Genomic DNA, 22763 nt, shown 5'->3' on the forward strand with positions numbered 1-22763 from the left:
CTGAGTATAAAAGAGGTGGGTCATGAAAGTAGTTGCTCCCTTCTGTATAGAGGATATGCTTCCACAATTTCACAAGCCTCGCTTAGAGACCTTGTATGTTAAACCTGGATCAGAGAGTGTCAAATGAAACAAAAAAGGATTCTACAAGTGTTAATGATCCGAAACCTGCTTTGCCCGTGTGGAATTATTAGTGAAGTTTGATACTAGGTAAGATTTCAGAGTGAATCTCATTTGATAATCCAGTGCATCTTATCTTCATGCTGATTTTATTTTAGTAGATATTCCTCACCTTTGTCCATAAACACAAATATGTCATCTTAGTGTTTCGTACCATAATGTTCACTTAGCTCTGTCATATTTTTTTTTAAAGAAGAAAGACTCCACATTAAAGCACAAAGCATCCAACTTTAGAAGATAAAAGAAGAAATAGTAGAGATAGGTTTCTTTAAGAGTAAACTTCCCTTTCCTCTGAGTTCCGTTTTTATCTCTTTTTGTTTGTTTTCCGTGTATTCGTCTTGTTAAAACTTAGGCTATTTGGTCGTCCTGAGCTAGCCAGTGCATCTGGACAGTGACACACTAAAATGTCACCTGACAGCTTTTGTTTTCTCATGGTGGACTTTAAAACAGAATCGTTTTCATCATAGTGAAAGCAGGACAGTTTTATTAAATATATGCATAACTTTAGTGCACATTTACACTAAACATTTTTATAAAATAAAAAGATTGAGACATTCCCACTTTCCAGGAACACCCTCAATTTCCAAGTCCTGACTGGCTTTTCTACCACAAGCGCCCAAACCATCCTCAATTTATGAAATGACTCACAGGAGGGTATAATCACGTTGGGGCATCATGTAATGGTGTTTTTATCTTACTAACTCTTTCTGTGAAGTACGAACCAATCTCAGCTTTTTTTTCCATACTGCCAAAGGAGTACATGCATTGTCCTATGTAAATGAAACAGTTTAATTTGCATAACCTTTTAAAATTTCGTACCTTCTAAATTTTGGTGCCATTCAGCAAAGCTGTGTCCCCTTGTTCTAAAGTTCTCTACTGGGGAACAAAGTCTGTCAAAATCTGGCCTCACTTTTTTTTTTTTTAATTGAAGTCTAGTTGATTTACAATGCTGTGCCAGTCTCTGCTGTACAGCAAAGTGACTCAGTTATACACATAGAGACATTCTTTTTTTAAAAATTCTTTCCCATTATGGTTTATCCCAGGAGATTGGATACAGTTCCCTTTGCTCTACAGTAGGACCTTGTTGTTTATCCATTCTAACTGTAATAGTCTGCATCTACCAACCCCAAACTCCCACTCCATCCCTCCCCTCCCCACCCTCCCCCTTGGCAACCAACAATCTGTTCTCTATGTCTGTGTCTGTTTCTGTTTTGTAGATAAGGTCATTTGTGTCATATTTTAGATTCCATATATAAGTGATATCATATGATATTTGTCTTTCTCTTTCTGACTTACTTCACTTAGTATGATCATCTCTAGGTCCATGTTGCTGCAGATGGCATTATTTCATTCTTTTTTATGGTTGAGTAATGTTCCATCGTATATATGTACCATAGTGGCTGCACCAATTTACATTCCCACCAACAGTGTAGGAGGGTTCCCTTTTCTCCACACCCTCTCCAGCATTGGTTATTTGTAGGGCTTTTTGATGATGGCCATTGTGACTGGTGTGAGGTGATACCTCATTGTAGTTTTGATTTGCATTTCTCTAATAATTAGCAACATGGAGCATCTTTTCATGTGCCTGTTGACCATCTATATGTCTTCTTTGGAGAAATGTCTATTAAGGTCTTCTGCACGTTTTTTGATTGGGTTGTTTGGGGTTTTTTTTGTTGAGTTGCATGTGCTGTTTGTATATTTTGGAGATTAAGCTCTTATTGGTCGCATCATTTGCAAATATTTTCTCCCATTCCGTAGGTTGTCTTTTTGGGTTTTTTGTTTATTTGTTTGTTTTATGGTTTTCTTTGCTGTGCAAAACCTTGTAAGTTTGATTAGGTCCCATTTGTTTATTTTTGTTTTTATTTCTATTGGCCTCACTCTTTTTCAGATTACCTTTGTTCATCCTCTCCCTTGTCTCCACCTTGGCCGTGTTGAAACTGTCCCCAGGCTTTGTCACACCGTGCATCTTCATTAAGTTCCTTGACTCACCCCAAGAGAATGAAAAATTTACAATGCATTTGGTAAGTTTTTAACCCTTCAAGACCAGTCAATCTCTTCCTGCCTTCTCTGCCCACAATACTATGTAGTTCCATTCTCTCTCCCTTCCCCTGAGGAATTAATACTTAACCATTTACATGTTTTCCTTTCTGAACTGAGAACCTCAAAGGTAGAGAAGGAGCCTACATCATCTTTCTGTTCCCAAGGTCAGCGCAGCACAGTACCAGACTCTTAGCAGAAGTGCAGTCAATGAATAAAGAGTGAGTGAATATATGGCAAGGAGGTTAGTGGACAAACGCCCAGCCTCCATATAGTGTAAGGAGAGAGGGGTCGTGATTCTTCTTGTACGTGTAATATCTGCCCGGGCACTACTGTCTGCAGTGTCCGGAAACAAAACATTAAAAAAAAAACTCCACAGTGACACAAACCATTGTTCAAAGACTGTTTTTACAAAGACAGAAATGAATTAGCTCCTTTATCAATTCTCAAAACATGCCATTTTATGCTAAAATATGATGCCATTTTAATGAGATAGTTGTCATACTTGAGGTAATTGTGTCTATCCACAGAATAAAATTGTTTCTATAATGGAAATCAAACAAAATACCACAAGATGTACGTGTTCACTCAGCCTGAACTTCCTGAAATACTTTTCTTGAGATATCATTGGTGTTTTACACTTTCTCTGTCCTCGCCGTATAATTATGCATTATACAGATGGAATATCAGTTACAGAAATCGTTTCTGAATGTTACAGGGAAATTATGTGCAAAGTTCTTTGAGTTGATTGTGAGCTGCTGTTAAACTTGTCTGGTTTTTTAATGTGTGGAAGGGCATGTTGAGTGGTGATAAAACTGTGCTTGTTTACGTGGAGTTCTGTGCTTGTCCCGTCTTCGCAATGGAAACTGAATTGTTCTCCCCCTGCCCATCCTGTCTTTCACGCACATCATTGCAAATGCACTGCCCAGGGGGGCTGAGTCTCCAGTTATTTTTACGTACTCAGCACCCAATACACTGATTGTGTGTTGCATAGTATGTGCTCATTAATTTTTTAAAATGAATTAATGTAGTGAAGAGAAATGCAGGCTCTATAGATGAAGAAAACTCAAATATACCAACAGGTTGATCGTGATAAATTAAAAACAAAATAATTTCTTTTTTTTTTCTTTTCACATTTCAGTATGTCTTCACATTTCTAAAGGTTAAAAAAAAAAACCCTCTCAGGACCCTCGGCTCAAATCGTAGCCCAGTTGTGACCTGTGAGCCTGTTAGAAAGGCAGATCCTCGGTCCTCTCTCCAGAGCTGCTGAATCTGAATTTCCAGCTTAACAAGATCCCCATGTGTTTCATATGCACATTTAAGTTTGAGAAGCACTACTCCAACACATTTTGTCTAAATATCTAACAAAATGTGTCTCCATTAAGAAAAGATGTACTTGATACTGCTAACACCACTTTCAGTTTTCTTACTGTAAATTCAAAATACTGAGAAATACTTGGTGGAAAGTGTCACTGCCTATTTTACTGGACCATGGAGAAGGTCACATTTCAGACAGCCTAGAAGGTGGTGAAGAAGCAGCCGTGTGGCTTTCTGGGGAAGAGCATTCTGAGAAGCAGGCATCGTCCATGCCTTGGAAGGGTGACTGGAGTGTCCAAGGGTCAGCTCAGGGCTTATGTGGCCCCTTGCCATGGGTGGAATGAGCAAGAGGAGAAGAGTGGCGAGAAGTCACGGAAGGGGGTCACGTAGGGCCTGGCAGCACTTTGTAAGGACGCTGATGTTTACTGGCAGGAACATGGTGAACCACGGGAAGTTTGGGCCAGAGGCTGGCATCATCTGTTCTGTGAGTCTCTGCCTGCTGTGTTGGTGGTCATCTGTAGGAGGGAAAGTTTGGAAGGAGGAATCCAATTAGCCTGTGACTGCTGTCCCCCAGGAGGGCAATGGTGATGCTCTAGAGAGGGTGGGGAAGGAAGCAGATGCTTTGTGTCCTTGGAAGATGGATGCTATAGGGCTTCAGAAAGCAATGCATGGGTGGCTATGAAGAAAAGAAAGAGCTCACAGATAGTTCCTGAGTCTTGGTCTGAGTAGAGTTGACACAAACAAAGGTGGAGAAGAGTGCAAGGGAAGCAAAGACCTTTTCTTTTTCCTTTTTCCATGTATGTGTGTGTTGGTGGTGGGGGGGCGGGATTATGGCGTGGGTGAAGTGATGAGGACATTAGCTTTTTTTTTTAAATTAATTAACTTATTTATTTTTGGCTGCGTTGGGTCTTCACTGCTGCGTACGGGCTTTTCTCTAGTTGCGGCGAGTAGGGCTACTCTTCGTTGAGGTGCGTGGGCTTCTCATCGCGATGGCTTCTCTTGTTGCGGAGCACAGGCTCTAGGTGCGTGGGCTTCAGTAGTTGTGGCACGTGGGCTTCAGCAGCCGTGGCTCGCAGGCTCTAGAGCGCAGGCTCAGTAGTTGTGGCGCACGGGCTTAGTTGCTCCGCGGCATGTGGGATCTTCCCGAACCAGGGCTAGAACCCGTGTCCCCTGCATTGGCAGGCTGATTCTTAACCACTGTGCCACCAGGGAAGTCCCGACATTAGCTTTTGACATGTTGAGATTAGGATGAGTAGTTTCTTCTTCCTCATGGCTGAATAAGCCATTTGTGACAACATGGATGAAACTTGAGGGCATTCTGCTAAGTGAAAGAAGTCAGGCAGAGAAAGAAATGCTGTTATGTGGAATCTTAAAAGGCAGAACTCACAGAAACAGAGAATAGAATGGTGGTTGCTAGGGCTTTGGGGCATTGGGGAAATGGAGACATGATGGTCAAAGGGTACAAACTTCCTAGTTACGAAGATGAGTAGAAGTTCTGAGGTCTAACGTACAGTATGGTGACTGTTATTACCAATTCTGCATTATGTACTTGGAAGCTGTTAAGAGGGCACATCTTAAATGTTCTCACCATAAAAAGGGAATGGTAATTATGTGAGGTGATGGAGGTATTAACTAACCCTACTGTGGTCATCATTTCACTATATGTATGTGTATCAAATCATCACCCTGTACAACTTAAACTTACAGTATGTTATATGGCAATTATGTCTCGATAAAGCTGGAAAAAAAGATGGAGATGAGTGTTAGGCATCCATGTAAAACTACTAATAGAGAGTTGAATGCATGAATCTAGCATTCAGGGGAGAGATACAACCTGAAGATAGAAGTATTATCGGCAGACAGGTAAGGTTTCAAGCCATCAGGCTAGCTGAGATCCTGGAGGGAGTACATGTAGATAGGAAATAATAAATATTCATAGACTAAGACTGGACCACCGCAACGTTTCAAGGTTGTGAAGGTAAGGAAAAGAGACGAAGGAGCCTGGGGAGAAACACCCGGTGAGGGAGGGAGGAAAGGAGCAGAGAGAAAGTGGCCAAGGTAGGCACTTGAGGAAAGCTTTCCAAGGTGGGGAAAGTGATGCTTGTATCAAATGATGCTGGTGGGTCGAGTCCACGGAGGACTGAGTTTGGCATTGCCTACAGCAGCACGGAGGTCACTGGTGACCTCAGAAACTCCAGTGTCGCTGGAGAGGTGTGAAGCAATCCTGGTTTAAGAGAAACATGGAAAAGAGAATTAATCGGAAGGTGACAAAATAAATCATTTTTCCCCGAGATGCCTTAATGTCAAGGAGAGAGCTTTGGGGCAGTTCCTGAAAGAGAAGGTGGGCATAGAAAGAGATTTGTGTTTTCCCTTTTAGCGGGGTGCAGGGTTATGCTAGGAGAGTCATAGCCCACTTCTGAATTGGAGGGCTCTAGTTCAGCATGCATATGGATAACCATAGAAAGAGAGGGAGAATCGTGGGGGTGATACAGAAGTCCATTCTGGTGTGTTTTCAGTCATGGGAGCATGGGTGGTCTGAGGTCATGAGAGGGGACGGTGGGTGCTGTGGGCTTGAAGGCTGGTAAGTGGGTAGCCTGGAAGGCAGAGCTTGAGGAGTCTCTCTACTGATGGCGCAGATTTTCCCCCTGACGTAGGAAGGTCATGAACTGAGACCAAGGATGGGGAGAAGGGATTGGACTACTGGAGCCTGGAGGAGAGAGGAGAAGGTGGGATCCTGTAGATCCCTGGAGGAGAGAGGAGAAGGTGGGATCCTGTAGATCCCTGGAGGAGAGAGGAGAAGGTGGGATCCTCTAGATCCCTGGAGGAGAGAGGAGAAGGTGGGATCCTCTAGATCCCTGCCAGTCAGAGTGTGGTCTGCACGCCAGCAGCATCAGTGTGACCCGGGGGTTATGTGTGTATCACCAGCCTCTCCTGCACTGAACAAACCAGAATCTGCACTTTATCAAGATGTCTAGGTGATTTCTAAGTTCTCAGATTTGCACTCCATTTGTAGGTGTTCTACATTTTAGTTTTCTGAAAAAGATGTAAAAGGAAGTTTTTAAGAGTTGAATGTACTGCTTTGAACTATGCTTCTTTTACTGTAGTCATCAGATTTTCCCATCAGAGTTAAGCAAACATCTGATAATATAATGGATTCCCCATCCTGTGTGTGTGTGTGTGTGTGTGTGTGTGTGTGTGTGTGTGTGAACATGTATGCATGGGATTGATTTTATTGTTTGAGCTGAATAAACTCAAAAACTCATCAGTAAATCTATGTGACCCCAGAGCCTTGACTATCATTTCTTTTCTTTTTTTGTGGCTTTATTTCCTTTTTCTTTTTCTTTTTTTTTTTTTTTACTGTTATTGCTTTATACAGATTTCCAGCTTCTTCTAAAATTCTTGATTTAATTTTGGCCATTTATATTTTTCAAAGATATTGTCCCTTCTCTAAAATTTTCCAATTTATCTGTAGGGATTTGTACATAGTAGTGCCTTATAAATCTTTCATCTCTTCTCCGTGTCTGCCATATTCAGTTCCTCATGCCTAATTGTATTGATTTCTTTTTCTGCTTTTTTTCATGCCTTTTCATTAAATTTTACAAAGTTGTCTATTTTTTTAAAAAGTATTTTTTTAACATTATTTATTTATTTATTTATTTATTTATTTAATTTTATTTTTGGCTGCGCCATGTGTTAGTTGTGGCACGTGGGGATTTTCATTGAAGCACACGGGATCTTTCATTGCGGAGCGTGGGCTGTTCCCTGCAGCACGCAGGCATCTCTTTAGTTGTGGCATGCGGGTTTTCTCTCTCTAGTTGTGGCACGTGGGTTTAGGGCGCATGGGCTCTCTAGTTGTGGTGCATGGGCACCAGGGCATGTGAGTTCTGTAGTTTGCAGCATGCAGGCTCTCTCATTGAGGCGCGTGAGCTCAGTAGTTGTGGTGCATGGGCTTAGTTGCCCCCCGCGGTATGTGGGATCTTAGTTCCCCGAACAGGGATCAAACCCACATTCCCTGCATTGGAAGGTGGATTCTTTACCACTGGACCACCAGGGAAGTCCCGAGTTTTGTCTATTTTACTGATTGATTCAAAGAATAATTTCCTGGGCTTATTTATAATCATTCAGTTTTCTTTTTCTATTTTATGAAATTTAAAAACTTATATATAACATCTGTCCAGTAAACAAATTAGACAAATTTTTTTTTCAGTTCAAATCATTTATTTATAGATATATTTTTTTCCTAACACAAAACTGACCACTTACTTAAGTCTTAAGTATTCATTTCTGTGTTTTAAACTTTTAGACACATTCATTTGTGATTTAGATTTGGAGCAAATTTAACTATGTTGTTATCTACTTAGTCAACAGTGTGGTCTGGTTAATATACCAGAGCCATTCTCTGTAAAATGTCAGAGCAGGGCTGTGGTTTCAAGAAGCTTACAGTTTTATTTTACTTAAATAGAGGTGTAGCATACTTGCTAATATTATTTGTATGGATACCTTATTCCTTTTTTATTTAGTAAAATTAGACTGTACATGTAGGAACAAGGAGGGACAAGCAGTTATTAGAGAGTACCTGTGTGACATTTGATAGCTCTCTGCAAAGATGTTTTCCTGTGCGTTTATGTGCAGACGCCATCCACCTACATGTATTTAAATTAACCTCAGAGTATATATGTACTGTCTTAATCACCTGCTCTGTTTGCTTCTTCTCAGTTCAATAGTGGAGAAAGTGATGGGGTTAGGGAGCCTGGAATTCAAATTCTCAGCCTGTCCCTGTGCTTTGTAACAAGAAGCACATTTCTTATCCACTCTGAAAGACTCCCCCCTCCCCAAGTATTTTCTGTGGAAGACAGAGGTAGTCACACCTACCCCCCAGGGATGATGTGGAGATCATGGTGTTGAGCAGTTTCTACCTTAGGAAATCGGCATCGGTGTCAATGGTTGTTTTACAAGCATCGCCTGTTATACCTTAGCTTGCTTCGATCCTTATTATTATAAACAAATTATTTCTAAATCCCTCAATAGGCACTTTGAGTATTTATCTGACAATCTTTGCATTTTCTAGAAGTCCAATTGGTCAATAAAAGGCCTGAAAGGGTTTTAAATTGATAACCCTTCTGAAAATTCAATAGTTGATATGATAAACAATACTTGACATTATAATACCACATTTTCATAGGTGAAACAAATCCTGTCGTTTCAATATGAGCTCATTTGAATGCCGGGAGTTTAAACATCTATTCTTCAGGAATATTGAGTAAGAATACACCCATGAAAAGTGAGTCCATGTAGCTCTCTCCAACCCAGATTCTTTGAAAGAATTAGGCCCTAAAATAATGATTTTTCTTCTGTGCATCTACATTACTACGAGTTTTAAGAAAATAGTCACTAAAATCATGTTTTTACTATTTTCTGGTGCACATAAACTACCTGGTTGAGAAGAAATAGGAAAATTTGATTCAAATTCATTTAATATATTTAAGATGAATTTTCTTTAAAAATGATTTTGGAAAATTTGGTGAATTGAATATATTCAAAGGCGGTAAATTGCCTTAGAAGAACTAACTGGTTTTCAGTAATTTGGCATTAGATGAATTAAATTGTGAAAATTTGGTTATTTAATAAATAGATTTAGAGCCACACAGTTTCATATACAGTAATTAATTAAATTTTATTAATTATTCACATTTTCCTTGTTTATTTTTGCCTTTTAATCTGTCAGGAGCAGAAAATGTTACATCTTCCAATGTCATGTTTCTGTTAATTTGCAAATTATTTTTTCTTTTTTAGGTTTACATTTCCCGGAACTCATTAGTTCCCACGTTTATCTATATTTAGTTCACTGTGCATTTTCTGTTTTGTTCACTTTTCCTTTTTGTAACTAATTAAGCTGAAAGAATAGTGAATATATTTTTGATTTTCTGTATGTTTGCTTATGAGTATGAACTTGCCCCTAACTACACCTTTGACAAAATCCCATGTGCATCAATATGTAGCCATTTCTGATCAAAGACATCACCAATTCCCACTGTCCTGCTTGCCCATCGTGTTCCAGTCACATCATGCTTCTAAAGGAGATGAGTGAATGAATGCAATTGATATTTTGCTTTCCTCTTTAACCCAACCTCCAAATTATTCATTCAAAAATATTTATTTATTGATGCTTTCTTTTTTTTTTTAATATTTTTTATTTATGTATTTGGCTGTGCCAGGTCTTAGTTGCGGCATGCGGGATTTTTGTTGCCTTGTGCAGGATCTTTAGCTGCAGCACGTGGGATCTTTTAGTTGCATAATGTGGGATCTAGTTCTCTCACTAGGGATCGAACCCAGGCCCCCTGCATTGGGAGCGTGGAGTCTTAACCACTGGACCACCAGGGAAGTCCCTTGATGCAGTCTTTAAGAAAACAAAGACTGGGGAAATAGCCAATATATACGTAAGCAACTGAATTAAAAGATACGTCATGATCAAGACAGTGTGGCATTGGCAAAAGAACAGACAAATGTATGAAACAGAACAGAGAGCTGAGAAATAGACCTTCACAAATATAGTCAACTGATCTTTGAAAAAGGAGTAAAGGAACCAACCACAATGGGGCAAAGATAATCTCAGCAAAAAGATGGTGCTGGAACAACTAATTGGACATCCACATGTAAAAAAATGAATCTAGACACAGACCTTACACCCTTTAAAAAATCAGCTCAAATGTGTCATAAACCTAAATGTAAATGCAAAACCAGGGGAAAATCTAAATGACTTGGAATTTGGTGATAGCATTTTAAAGACAACACCAGTCCATGAAAGAAATAATTGATAAGCTGGACTTCATTAAAATTAAAAACTTCTGTTCTTCAAAAGACTCTGTCAAGAGAATGAGAAGATAAGCCACAAGCTGGAAGAAAATATTTGCAAAAGATATTTGGTAAAGGACAGTTGTCAAAAATATACAAAGAACTTTTAAAACTCAACAATAAGAAAACAAACAGCCTGATTGAAAAATGGGCAAAATATCTGAACAGACATCTCACCAAAGAATATATGCACATGGCAGATCATCATATGTCATTAGGGAATTGCAAATTAAAACAATGAGACGCCACTGCACAACTCTTAGAATGGGGAAAATCCAAAACCACGATAACAGCAAATGCTGGTGAGGATATAGAGCAACAGGAACTGTCATTCATTGCTAGTGGGGATGAAAAGCAGTACAGACACTTTGGAAGACATCTGGATCGTTTCTTATAGAACTACTCTTACCATATGAACCAGCAACTGTGCTCCTCAGTATTTACCCAAAGGAGCTGAAAACTTACGTCCATACAAAAAAACTGCAAGTGGATGCTTGCAGCAGCTTTATTCACAATTGCCAAAACTTGGAAGCAACTAAGATGTCCTTCAGTAGTTGAACGGGGGAAATAAACTGTGGTCCATTCAGACAGTGGTATATTATTCAGCAATAAAAAGAAGGGAACTATCAAGCCAAGAAAAGACATGGAGGAACCTTAAATGCATATCACTAAGTGAAAGAAACCAATCTGAATAGGTTACATGCTGTGTGATTCCAACTCTGTGACATTCTGAAAAAGGCAAAACTATGGAGATATTTTTAAAAACTATGGAGTCTATTTTAAAAAGGTATTTCAGGTAAGTGTTTTGAAGAAAATGCCTGAAGCTAATATGATAGGATGTAGGTAGAGGGGACAAATTTTGATCGGTTATACCTCTAAGGGTATTTAAATTCCGCTATTGTGGCTGAAAAGAGGCTGTCTAATATCCCAGAGTCTGCTGCTGCTGTTGTGGTGACGGTAGTATTGTTATTACCATATTGTTATCAAATTGTGTGTGAGTGTGTGTTCAGGTCAAAGAATATTTTCAGAATTATTCCTTTTTAAAAAAAATTAGTATAATGTTCCTTATCACCTAACATAAAGATCCTTTTGGTGACTCAATGTGCATACACTTGCAAAACCAGAAATAGCATTCTCTGCTTCTAGGACTCACAATTTAATTTGTACTTATTAACAGACATTATTGATCACAGTATACATATTCTCTACATTTTCATTTATTTCTGTTGACTTGTTCTGTCAAACACTGGGAAATGCAAACTGTATCTTTGCATTTCAAAATACATTTTGTTAAGTACATTTCAAATATATTTGGATGCTTTGTCATTCACCCCATAAATATTCATGACTATAATACCTCCATTGATATTTTGTCTTAATTGATGAGTGGTTTCGAATTTTGTCCTTGAGATATTTTAGTATCAAATGTTTGAGCAAATCACACTTTCATCCATCTAAGGGTCCTGGTTTTTTAAACCTTCTTTTTGTGCAGATGAATTGGGTAAAGACTTGGAACATTCATTTTTTATGAATTTCAAAAAAGATTTCAAAAATGATAAAACTAGATAGAATTACTTAAAATCAATCTCAGATTACTAAAAGAGAGAAAAATACTCATGAATAACCTGAGCTCACATTTTTTAAAAAAAAGAACGAATAAGTAAAAACACTGATGTACACATTTTTTGGTTAAGATATTGATACTTTTTATTCACACTGCTTTCAAGTGTCTGATGAGATCATAGTTTCCATTTTACTATCTGATATAATTCCACCTTAGAGATTGTTATAGCATGACACAATTCGTTTTATTGCATTTATGTATTATTTCACTTGGCAAATTGGTAAATGTTAGTGTTTGCACTCTTAGAGGTTTAAAAATAAATGCATGCAATGTTTTCAAGTGTACAATGTGCAAAAGGCACACAGAATTCATTTAACAACCATTATCATATTGGAAATATAGATCAAAATGATATATACATGTGCAGGTGACAAGAGCATAGTTTTAAAACCGTCAATATCATGTGGTTTTAGGAGTAAAATAAACATTTTATTCCTTAAACATCAACCACATAAACTCTATACATTTCAGTTTCAAATATGTGAAATCTAAGGAATTAGATGGTTGCTACTGTAGGCAAAAATAATGGCCTTTCCAACAAAGAAGTCCACGTCCCAATTCCCAGAACCTGTGAATATGTTCCCATGGACAGCAGAGGGGAATTAAAGTTGCAGATGGCAGGAAGGCTGTTAATGAGAAGACCTTAAATAGGGGGAAGAGTGGATTATGCAGGTGGGCCAACGGCATCGTAAAAGTCCCTCCATGTGGACGTGGGCGGCCGAGTCAGTGTTAGAGGTGACACCAGAGATTCATGGGGTTTTTGCTGGCATGCTGAAGACGGAAGAAGCCCCAAACCAAAACATGTGATCCACCTGTATAAGCTGGAAAAGGCAAGAAACGTGTCCTCGTATACGACCTCCAGAAAGGACCTCAGCTTTGCTGGCCTATGAATTGTCAGCCCTGAGAAGCCCAAGACAGACACTGAACTCCAGAACTGTGAGAGCCTCTGTAAGTGTCTATCGTTTCTCTTGTTTATCCATTTGCACTTAGTAGGTTCAGTTGCTTACAATTTAAATATCTGCCTAAAAGCCAGCAGACCTTCTGGATGTCAAGAGTTGATCAACTTCTGTCCTCACAGCCACAGAGTAATGGTTAAGTCAAGAAATGGCTCCTGGGGGGAGGGGTCACCACTTGTACAAAACAGCTCTATTGGAACTTCTTTTACACCCTCCATGCTGAGTTCAGACGGTCCATTTTTTAAAAGGTGACATGATTCCAGTTTTGCAAGCTCAAGGTTTGAGAGTTTCACTGGAAACGTTCTCTGTTCTGCTAATTGTTGTCACCGCTTGCTCACATCCGTGCTACGGTTAGATTGAAATACAAGCGTAAGAGCTTAATTATTTTGCTTTCTATTTATGATTTTCTTTTAGTTCGTAGTAGTAATGAAATGAAGCACACTTCTGGAGTTAGCAGAAAGTCTCCTAGATAATGACTTCCTTTAGGCATCATTGAATTTTCTCATTTATCAATGATTTTATGTGGGGTTTAGTAAAGCACCCCCTTCTCTGTGCGTTTGTCTGTGTATCTCCAGTCTTCTTGTTTTAAAATGTTAGTTCCTGTCAAAACTATTTATATAATTTTAAAATATTATAAAGCCCCACGTTTATTTCCTGTTAGCATGCTATCGTGGCTATATTATGAAATATCATTATTTAGATCTGAAATTTTGACAACTGACCACAACTCTATTGATTTGCTTCTTCACATTATAGGAAAAGATATTATTGGTTGCAATGATGCTGAGCTTTGAAACAGTGCTCTCTTGAGCAAATACGAGTCCTGGCTTTGCCTCTGTTTTAGCATCTGGTATTGGTTACAATGCAGTTTGGTACAACGACCCAGGGCTCCAGAAGGAAAGCAAACGTCAAGGAGGTTACACAGGGACATCTTCCTCAGTATGTATTGCTCATACCTAGATGTCACGGAAGGAGAGTCACAGGTAACATGGAATCTCCTCTTGTGAAATTTAAGAATTTTTTTAGGGGGGGAATGTACTTTTAGTTTCTCTGACTTTGGTAAGAAACTTTGCATGTAAGAAAAAGAAGAAACTTACACCGAGTGAGTGGAACTATTTTACGGGCAGATCTATCTTCCTCCTGAAGTAAAGTTTGAACATGGCTCCTTCTTTTATATGTATGTAAGGATGCTTTCTCCCTGTGACAAGTCCTCCTACCTTTTGTCTTTGCATATATCTTTTAAAAACAAAGGCTTCAGAGTTTTGAAAGCTCACAAAAACCTCTTCTGTTACAAATCTTAAACTTAAAGGAATTTTAAACCTATTTTGGGGTTCAATTCTTCTCCCATCCTCCTTATGTCAAGGTGACTTCAAGAGTGAGGTCTGTGTAGGTAATTAATTTCTGCAATAGAGAAAACGTTGATTGGCGTTTTGGTCCCCAAATGTCCAGATGGCACTTTTGATTGAAAAAATCGACATAGGCACTGATAGGTATTTTAGGATGAAAGGAAAAGGAAGCCATGTCTGCCCTGGTTGATGCCCCCTTTGAAGGGGAGCCTGCATTTATTATTTTTACAGGAAAGGAAGTAAGTTTGTTGGGCCGCCATCCTTCCCCATGTTTGTCATCCTCATAACAACTTCAAAATAAGTCCTATATTCATTTGACAGATGAATACATTTTGGTTCAGGAGATTAAGTGATTTACAAGATAAGAGAGGATTAGAATTTGGGTTTGTCTTTCTGTAAAGTCCGGGCTTTTGTGTCTGTCTTCTCTCTTATTTTCTGTCAGAGAATAAATATGATTAACTGGGCAACTCACTTCATTGTACGGTTTGCAGGGATTCACAGACCAACCACTTAAAGCTCCCTCTTCCTCTAGGAAAACTAGAGAGGATGGAGTTAAACAGATAAAAATAGCACATTTTAGAACTCTAGATTTAAAACAGGAATAGATGCACAAGGGAAGATGATGTTTGATTATGACACATAATGGATTCCTGAAACGCTTAAATGTAATTAAAGATATAAAAAGGATAGAGGGAAACGTACAACCATTATGAATGTACAGCACTGTATGAGTTGATTTTTTGAGACACAGCACTAGCTACAGCCTCTTGTCCGTTAAAAAAAAAAAAGAAGACTCAAAAGAGAGAAGGCAGCTCAGGAGGACAAAGACAACGTAAACGTGGAGCTGGGTGCAGGCGGTGTTGGTGGGGAAAGGGAAGGAGTGAGGGAAGTAAATGTAGTGGAGGGAGCCTTAAAGGAGACCCCCTGAATGACAGAAACACTCTGGGATGCTCGGTAAGTCTCACGACTTCACTGGCAATCTAATACAAATGAATACAAGTCAACGGCAGTCTATATCCTGGAGGTTTAGTGTATTCAATTCTGTTTTGCAGGGAGTCAGGAGTCCAGAATGTATGTTCGGCAGTACCTTCAAGAAAGCAACGTTTCTCTTGATGCACCTGCTCTGATAATTTGCGCATCTGACTACACAAATGCGCCTGCAACTGATAGGAGGGTCCAGTTATGCTGGATTAAAGATTCCAACGTAGTAGGGAGCCTGGAACCTTCCCAGAGTTTCTCCCGCTTTCAGAAGTCACAAATTCAGATTGACAAGAGCATTTCTAAAAACTAGAGTCTTGGCATTTGTCTAGCTTCAGGTAAATGATGGTGGTGGTCATTACTGTGAGAGTTTGAAAGTCACATCTCTTGCTCCAGAACGCACTTCATGAAAGGACACTGGACTATTATATACGGTAAGGGAAAAAAAAAAAAATCTTAAAGGTATACTCCTTTTCTTTCGAGAAAAAAAAAAATTGCCATTTTTAATCTTAAAAACTCTGCTGGAATTCCGAAGCAGTGACCAGGTCTTTTATGTGTCTGTCAGTGAGAGCAAATAAGCATAAAAGGAAATTATACGTGCATTACAACTCTAGCGTGAGAGCAGGGTTTCTTAATTTCAGCACTGCCGACACTTGTGTCTGGGCACTTCTCTGCGGAGGGCCTCCCTGTGCATTGCAAGATGGTGAGCAGCACCCGACCTCCACCCGCTAGATGCCGTAGCAGCCCTCCCTCCAGACGATACACCCAAAACGCCCCAGACGTTGTTGACTGGCCCATCGTGGGCAACCCTGACCCAGGTGAGAACAAACCCCTGCTTTGGAGAGATGACATTGTTTCTTTTGATTCTGCTCTCAGGGAGACTTGTTTTCCTTTTCTCACATTTCTCATCATCCGAAAGCTTCCTACTCTCACTTCCCAGAAAACGTAAATTCCCTGAGAACAGGAAGCTTGTCCAACTTGCTTAGCATACTCAGAGCTTATCAGCTTTAGTAAATACGTTTTGAATAAATGGATAGAAACAAAATCAAAATAAATCTGCTCGTGCTCTATCTGGGTGGATAAAACATGTGATTTCATTAACAATATGTTTAAATCTATGCGAGTTATTCAGCTTTGTATCAGATGGAATTTAATGGATTAATTTTACAAATAATAGAAATCTTTCACTTTTACCCAGTGTCCTGTCTCCTAATTGGGTTAGAAACTCATCTAATGACCACTGTATGCAAGAGACATAAGTGAGAAACATAACAGACATGGTGATTGCTTTGCAATTTATAATCTGGGGGAAACTACAGAATCGAGGCATACTGTCGATCGATTGAAAGGGAAAAAGCAATGCCCACATTTAAACTGTCGTTTGGCTCTGCTTACTTTTCAGTGGGATGTTCTGGGGATTGAAATGACGTGTTCTAACACACGGGAAGACATCCGTGGTGAAGGAGCTCACAGCCTTCAAGAGGAAATGGAGGAATGAGGGCAGCTGCGGGACACGCTACCCAGGAAAGCCAGAGGGTCGAGGGTGGGAGCAAAATGAGGGCGCGAAGGTTATTCAATCCAGTCACCGAGGGTGTAGGGACGGGAGTGCTAACCTCAGTCGGAAGGAAGCTAGTCGTTGCAAAGCTCAGAGGCCAGGAGCAGAATTCCCAACAGTGTCTGAACTGTAACGTGTTTATCCGTGAGACTGTGGAATAAGGGCTGGCAGGTTTGGAAACAGCAGGCAGCTATTGCTGGGGGCTCCCAGCAGCAGAGAAGCTCCCCATTGCTGGAGAGCAGGGGTGGGGCAGGAAGTCAGCCTTCCTGGGTGCCAGCGCTCCAACCTGCATGCAGACACGGGGGCTCAGAGTCCGGCTGCCTCAGAGGGCCGTGAGGGGCTCTCACCTAGGTGTGTTCTAAGACTCTCGGGCGTCTAGTTTGGGGGGTGCGTGCTTATTTTCTCTGAAGATTTCATCCAGTTGTAGTAGAGCCATGAAGTGAGGAACGTCTTGGGCTGCAGTGGCCAGTAGGCACGTTGCAGCCCCTGCAGGCTGGGCCGTCTCCCTCCCAGCTCATTGTGGGCTCAGAGACACATGCACTGTCCGTTGTCTTTGGGGGCCCACGGGTAACTTGGTCCCGTTGTTCTGGAACGAGGGAGAATGGAAAGAGAAAGGGATGGAGGGAGAAAAGAATATAATGGGAGAACAGAATATACTTTGTAAACATAAAAATCTTAGATCGTTCATGGATTTTATGCTGAAGTTAAAAGTACAGATTACCCAGTTGCAAATCCAAAGTATGTGCAACGTCATTTCCTGTCATTGTTTTATGGATTCCACAACGACCTGAGTGTAAACAACCCTCCCTGGAATTTTTCAGACGGAATTCCCCAGAACAGAAGCATGCTTCATCTGCATGGGGCCAATACTCCATCTCCTGGAGCGGACAAGACGTGATGAGCTCTGACGGAATGCCACTTAATAAGAACTATTTCCAGTCGCAATGTGACGGTAGCTTTCTACAAATGTAAGTTATTATGTTTTCCTTGACTATACACGTATTCAGCTGCACTTCGGGGAGAACAACGCTTCCCAAAATATCCCCTCAAGACAGAACTTCCTGCCACCGTATTTCATGGCTGAACAACCCAAGTGGGAGTTTCCTCTTGCTGTATCTATTCAATTCTTACCCTTTCATTTCTTCTCCTTTAAAACCCTCTTCCTTCTCCCATGGCTCTCCTGAAACGGCTCTCTGGGGTCACTTGTGACTCTCCGCTCCTCCTGGACTTCTTGGTCTCCTCCTGGCCTCTGAGGATTCAGCTGCCTCTCTGTTCCCTCCTCGTTGGGACCACGTGAGCCTGAGCGACTTTCCTGCTGCCTCTCTTATGGTAAAGCTGACATCGTTGAACTCCCCAGATCCTTGAACCCTGGCTCTCTGCCTGTGCCCCAGCAGTGGCGGGCTTCTCCCTACAGCTCCACCGGCAGCTAACAGAGCTACCGGACTCCTTGCCTTCCTGGTCTCCCTCTGTCCACTCTTGGTTCCTCTCGAAGGCACTTCACTTGAATACACCCCTTGCACTGGTTCTGGGAGAAGGTGACACGCCCTGTCTGTCTCCTTATCCTTCATCTCTGCCCCTCCTGTCGCATCTTTGGGTCTGGTCCTCTCCTGGTGAGTGTGTCCCCCCCACTCCTTCAGAACTCTCACCCCTCCCACAGTTCTATCCATGGCAACACAGCCTAAATAGAGTCCTCAAATCTAACCTTTCTCCCCGAGCTCCCAACTGGGTTATTTTCAGCCGGATGCCAACAGTACCCACTTTGCATTTGTACAAAAGCAAATCTACGACACCCAGACCCCCGTTTCCCAAGGACGCATGGTCGTCGTTGGTTATCCTGTCCTTCCTCTTTTCCTCTGCTCTGGCCCAGAGCAGCCTTCTGTGTGGTGCTGAGGTTGGAGTGGGATTTGGCCGGTTCAGTTCTGATTTGCATCTACCTTACGCTCGAACTTAGAGACTCCAGGCCCCAAGGGTAGGGTGAAGGCGCCACTGAAACCCAAACCCAAATGAGGGGTCATAGCCCATCGTCTCTTGAGCCAAAGCAGCTTGAAAGCTCCAACACTCACCTGATTTCTCTGGTGTATGGCTCTTCCCCAAAATGACTAGTCTGGCAATGCCATAGGGTCTTTTTTTTTTTTTTTTTTTTTTTTTCAGTTTTTAGAAAAGTTTTATTTTATAATGGAGTATACTTGATTTACAATGTTTTGTTAATTTCAGGTGTACAGCAAAGTGATTTAGTTATACATATACACGTATCAATTCTTTTTCAGAATTTTTTCCCATATATAGATTATTACAGAGTACTGAGTGGAGTTCCCTGTGCTATACAGTAAGTCCTTGTTGACTATTTTATATATAATAGTGTGTATTTGTTAATCCCAAACTGCTAATTTACCCCTCCCCACCTCTTCTCCTTTGGTAACCATAAGTTTGTTTATGTCTGTGAGTCTGTTTCTGTTTTGTAAATAAGTTCATTTGTGTCATTTTTCTTAGATTCCACATGTAAGTGATATCATGAGATACCTGTCTTTCTCTGCCTGGCTTACTTCACTTAGTATGATCATCTCAGGGTCCGCCCATGTTCCTGCAAACGGCGTTATTTCATTCTCTTTCGTGGCTGGGTAGTACTCCAGTGTGCATATGCACCACATCTTCTTTATGCATCCCTCTGTGGGTGGATCCATAGGGTCACTGCAGCTCTTGGATGCTCCTAGCAAGCCTTTAGAAGGACAGTCAGCGATATCTGTTCTCCACCATGACTTTAATTCAGACCCTCACATCCTCTCACGGAATTATAATCACCTCTGCAGCTGGTTCCTTAAGTCTTGTTTCGTTCCCACTCGGCGGTTTCCGACTTACCTCCCTGAAATGTCACTGTGACGCCGTCCTCCTGCCACACCCAGGGGTCCTCAGTGTCTTTCCGCTGTTGAGGGAGTCTTCACACACTCCTCAGGCCGGCCGGGCCGGCACAAGCTTATTTCCGGGGCATGCCCCAGTCTCATCTCCCGCGGTTCACCACGCTGCGTTTAGAAGACGCTTCACATGAACGAATTACACATTAGCCTGGCCTCTGCTTCCAGATATCTTTGTACAACCTGTTCCTTCTGCCCAGAGAGGTCCTCTTGCGTCTTCTTCTCCTTCACCAGCCAGGCTAGCCCACAAAACACACACACACACACACACACACACACACACACACACACACACACACACACCCACACACCCACACACACACACACACACACCCACACACACCCACACACACACCCATGCAGGAAAGTTCTCGCTGCTTTCACACCCCCCCCCCCAATGCAGGAAAGTTCTCGCTGCTTTCTTTTCTCAAGACTTGTTATCTTCTACATGCCAGCTGGTATTGCAGAGTTCTTTGTAATATATCTATCACCTCCTTGAATACTGCAGCTGTGTACCACCATTTGGGTACCCCTTCTCACCCTACTACACGTGGCACAGTGCATATTACACATGGAGTGACCCATCCTTAATTTGAAGCTACCCTTTTTTTTGAAAACTATTCTACCACATATGAGTTAATCTATGTATGCCTTTTTAACAATGAGGAAAATGTCAATGCAGGTGAGTGTCACTCTTACCAGGGTTAATTAGGCATTAACCCCATTAACAGCCAAGCAAACCAGGTGCTTAAAAATCCTGAGGAGGGGTATAAGGGAAAAAAAAAAGAAGCCTAAATAGAAGTGGACTTTTAGAATAGACCTTGGGAAAGGAGATGCTGAGAGAAAGCAAATCCAGGTCTTGTAACTGTCTTCCTGTGTCTGTTAGGAGGGAGAACGCTCAGATCCAAATAAGGGGGACCGAGGGAATTCCCTGGCAGTCCAGTGCTTAGGACTCCGTGCTTTCATTGCTGAGGGTGCAGGTTCAATCCCTGGTCGGGGAACTAAAATCCCACAAGCCAAGTGGCCAAAAAAAAAAAAAACCACAAATAAGGAGAACTGAGCATGTGTGTGTCAGCAGAAAATTAGCATGGGCAGAGCTAAGGCTATCAGACAAATTGGAATTGCAGGCTGAGTCGGTTAAAAGCAGTTTGCACTTGGTTGTTTGTCCATTTTAAGCATTCACAGATTTCTTCTGGGACAGTAGTAGGAACCAGCAGACAAAGTGTAATAACCGCAAGGCTTAAACTCAGAAAGACCAAGAACACCTGGCTCAAGGAAAAGACAGGAAAATTATGTCCCTCCTTTACCATAAAGGATGCAACTTCTAAGCATTAACTTGAAGCCCAAGGAAGAACAGATCTCATGAGCAAGAGATGGAAAATGGTAATTAGTGACAGAATTCCCCTTATTTCTATGTTAATACCGTTAACATGCCCTGCAGGCAGTAAGCTGGCTTGTTTTATTTTAATGAAAGATTGTAACCATCTGAGATGTCAGTGATTTACTTGTTACCTTGGTTCCTCGAACTGTTTTTCCATACGGTCTTAAATTTTGCATCCAAAAAGTGTTCCACAGGCTTATATGCTGTACTTGGGGATGCACTGCGACCTCGGCATGGAGTCAATGTATAGTGAATGAATGAATACTGTAATGTTCTATGAACATCTCGTTTGCATTTCTTCCTCTTCAGATCCTACCTACACTTGGAATAAGATTTAAATTAGGAGAGAACCTGGATTTATTATCTTCTTGGGCATGGCACTGCTTTCCAATTCTGTTCATAATTTTCTGTGAGTAGTTAATTTTACAGGAACCCTAAACAAATATCAAATTGTTAGGCTGATTATGTGTATAATGTTGATTGATTAGTACTTAAACACATGTTGACAGAGCCTATTTGTAAAAATATGGCATACATACCTCGCCTTCCTTCTGAAGGATAGAGAGAGATGTTTTAGTGTTATGTAGAATGCATAGCACACTGGCTGTGAGATGAGCTAGCTCCAGGAGAAATGTCTGTTTACACAGAAATTTAACATTCTTATCAAAAGGTCGTCTTCAGATTTTAGGCACCTTTTGGGAAACTGGCAAATTCCCTTTGTCATGTAAAAAAGTATTCTTTATGATCTCATTTTAGAAATATATCTAAAATTAGAAATATTAATTCAAATATCACATCATGCTTATGATTTTTGGTTATATATACACAGTCTGAATCAATGTAGAAACTGTCCTCCAGTTGGATACCCTTTGGGTACAAAGAAATCCAATACGGTAGAATTTCACAAATCAGATTAATCATGTACGAGCACAATATTTGGCTCAAATATTTTGAGGACCAGGGGGTGTTAGTAATTAAGAGAACAGGAGACATATGCTAAAGCTCACACAAAAGAACTCATGTGATGATCGGCATAAAGTCTGTGTCTCCAAATTGTAGGATGTCTTATGTATTCGAGGATGAATTAGCCTTGAAGAATCTTCTCACCTCCCAAGCACCCCGACCCCATTCCAACTTTAGAATCCGCCTTTGGAAAAACCGGAGCCAGCAGAGCAAGTTCCAAACATAGCTGCCAAAGCTGGACACATGAAAAATCATGGTCTTTGTGACATCTTTCACGCAAAGAAGAGAACCAGAAGGAGGTGGGCCTCCTGTGTGTGGATTTGGCAGGAGGAGCTGGGAGGGAGTGAGTTAGCCTCTCTCTGAAGGCAGGGTCAGCTTCTGAGAGAGAAAAGGAACGAATGAGAGTCTGAACCCAGGGCCACGCCAAACGCCCTCTACGTGGGGATCACCTTGGAGAAAAGTTCTCTGAGACAGATGTGAAAGAAGAAGGAGTAAGGAAGAGGTAGTGCGAGTCTGTCCCTGGCAGGCATCCCTTTTAAACCACGGAGCAGAGGTTTTGTTCTCTATGGAAATAGGAAAAGGAATAACAGGAATAATGGAATAAAGGAGTAATGCCCCGCCTCCCCCACCAGGACCAAGAAGCAAGGAAACACATTACTAAGGAATTC

At 41.0% G+C, this 22763-nt stretch overlaps 1 protein-coding gene across 8 annotated transcripts in view; it reads right to left on the reverse strand.

The window, feature by feature from the left end:
* Positions 1 to 22763, reverse strand: part of LOC309652461 (patatin-like phospholipase domain-containing protein 4) — a 110847-nt gene that overhangs the window by 25791 nt on the left and 62293 nt on the right. For 2 of the 8 annotated variants that reach the window (XR_014258707.1, XM_082446303.1), the window contains exon 6: positions 3440 to 4849. The exons of 2 other annotated variants lie outside the window; for them this stretch is intronic. Coding sequence is in view for 4 of the 6 variants with exons in the window: in XM_082446303.1 (XP_082302429.1) it covers positions 4799 to 4849 (51 nt within the window). In the remaining 2 variants the exon portion in view is untranslated. Of the gene's footprint in view, positions 1 to 3439; positions 4853 to 16568; positions 17429 to 19265; positions 19876 to 22763 lie in introns of those variants that run through there. 4 more of the 8 variants (XR_014258708.1, XM_082446302.1, XM_082446300.1 and 1 more) reach the window with 3 other exon arrangements.

Source organism: Balaenoptera physalus (assembly GCF_965194825.1).
Source record: "Balaenoptera physalus genome assembly, chromosome: X".
Taxonomy (NCBI): Eukaryota; Metazoa; Chordata; class Mammalia; order Artiodactyla; family Balaenopteridae; genus Balaenoptera; species Balaenoptera physalus.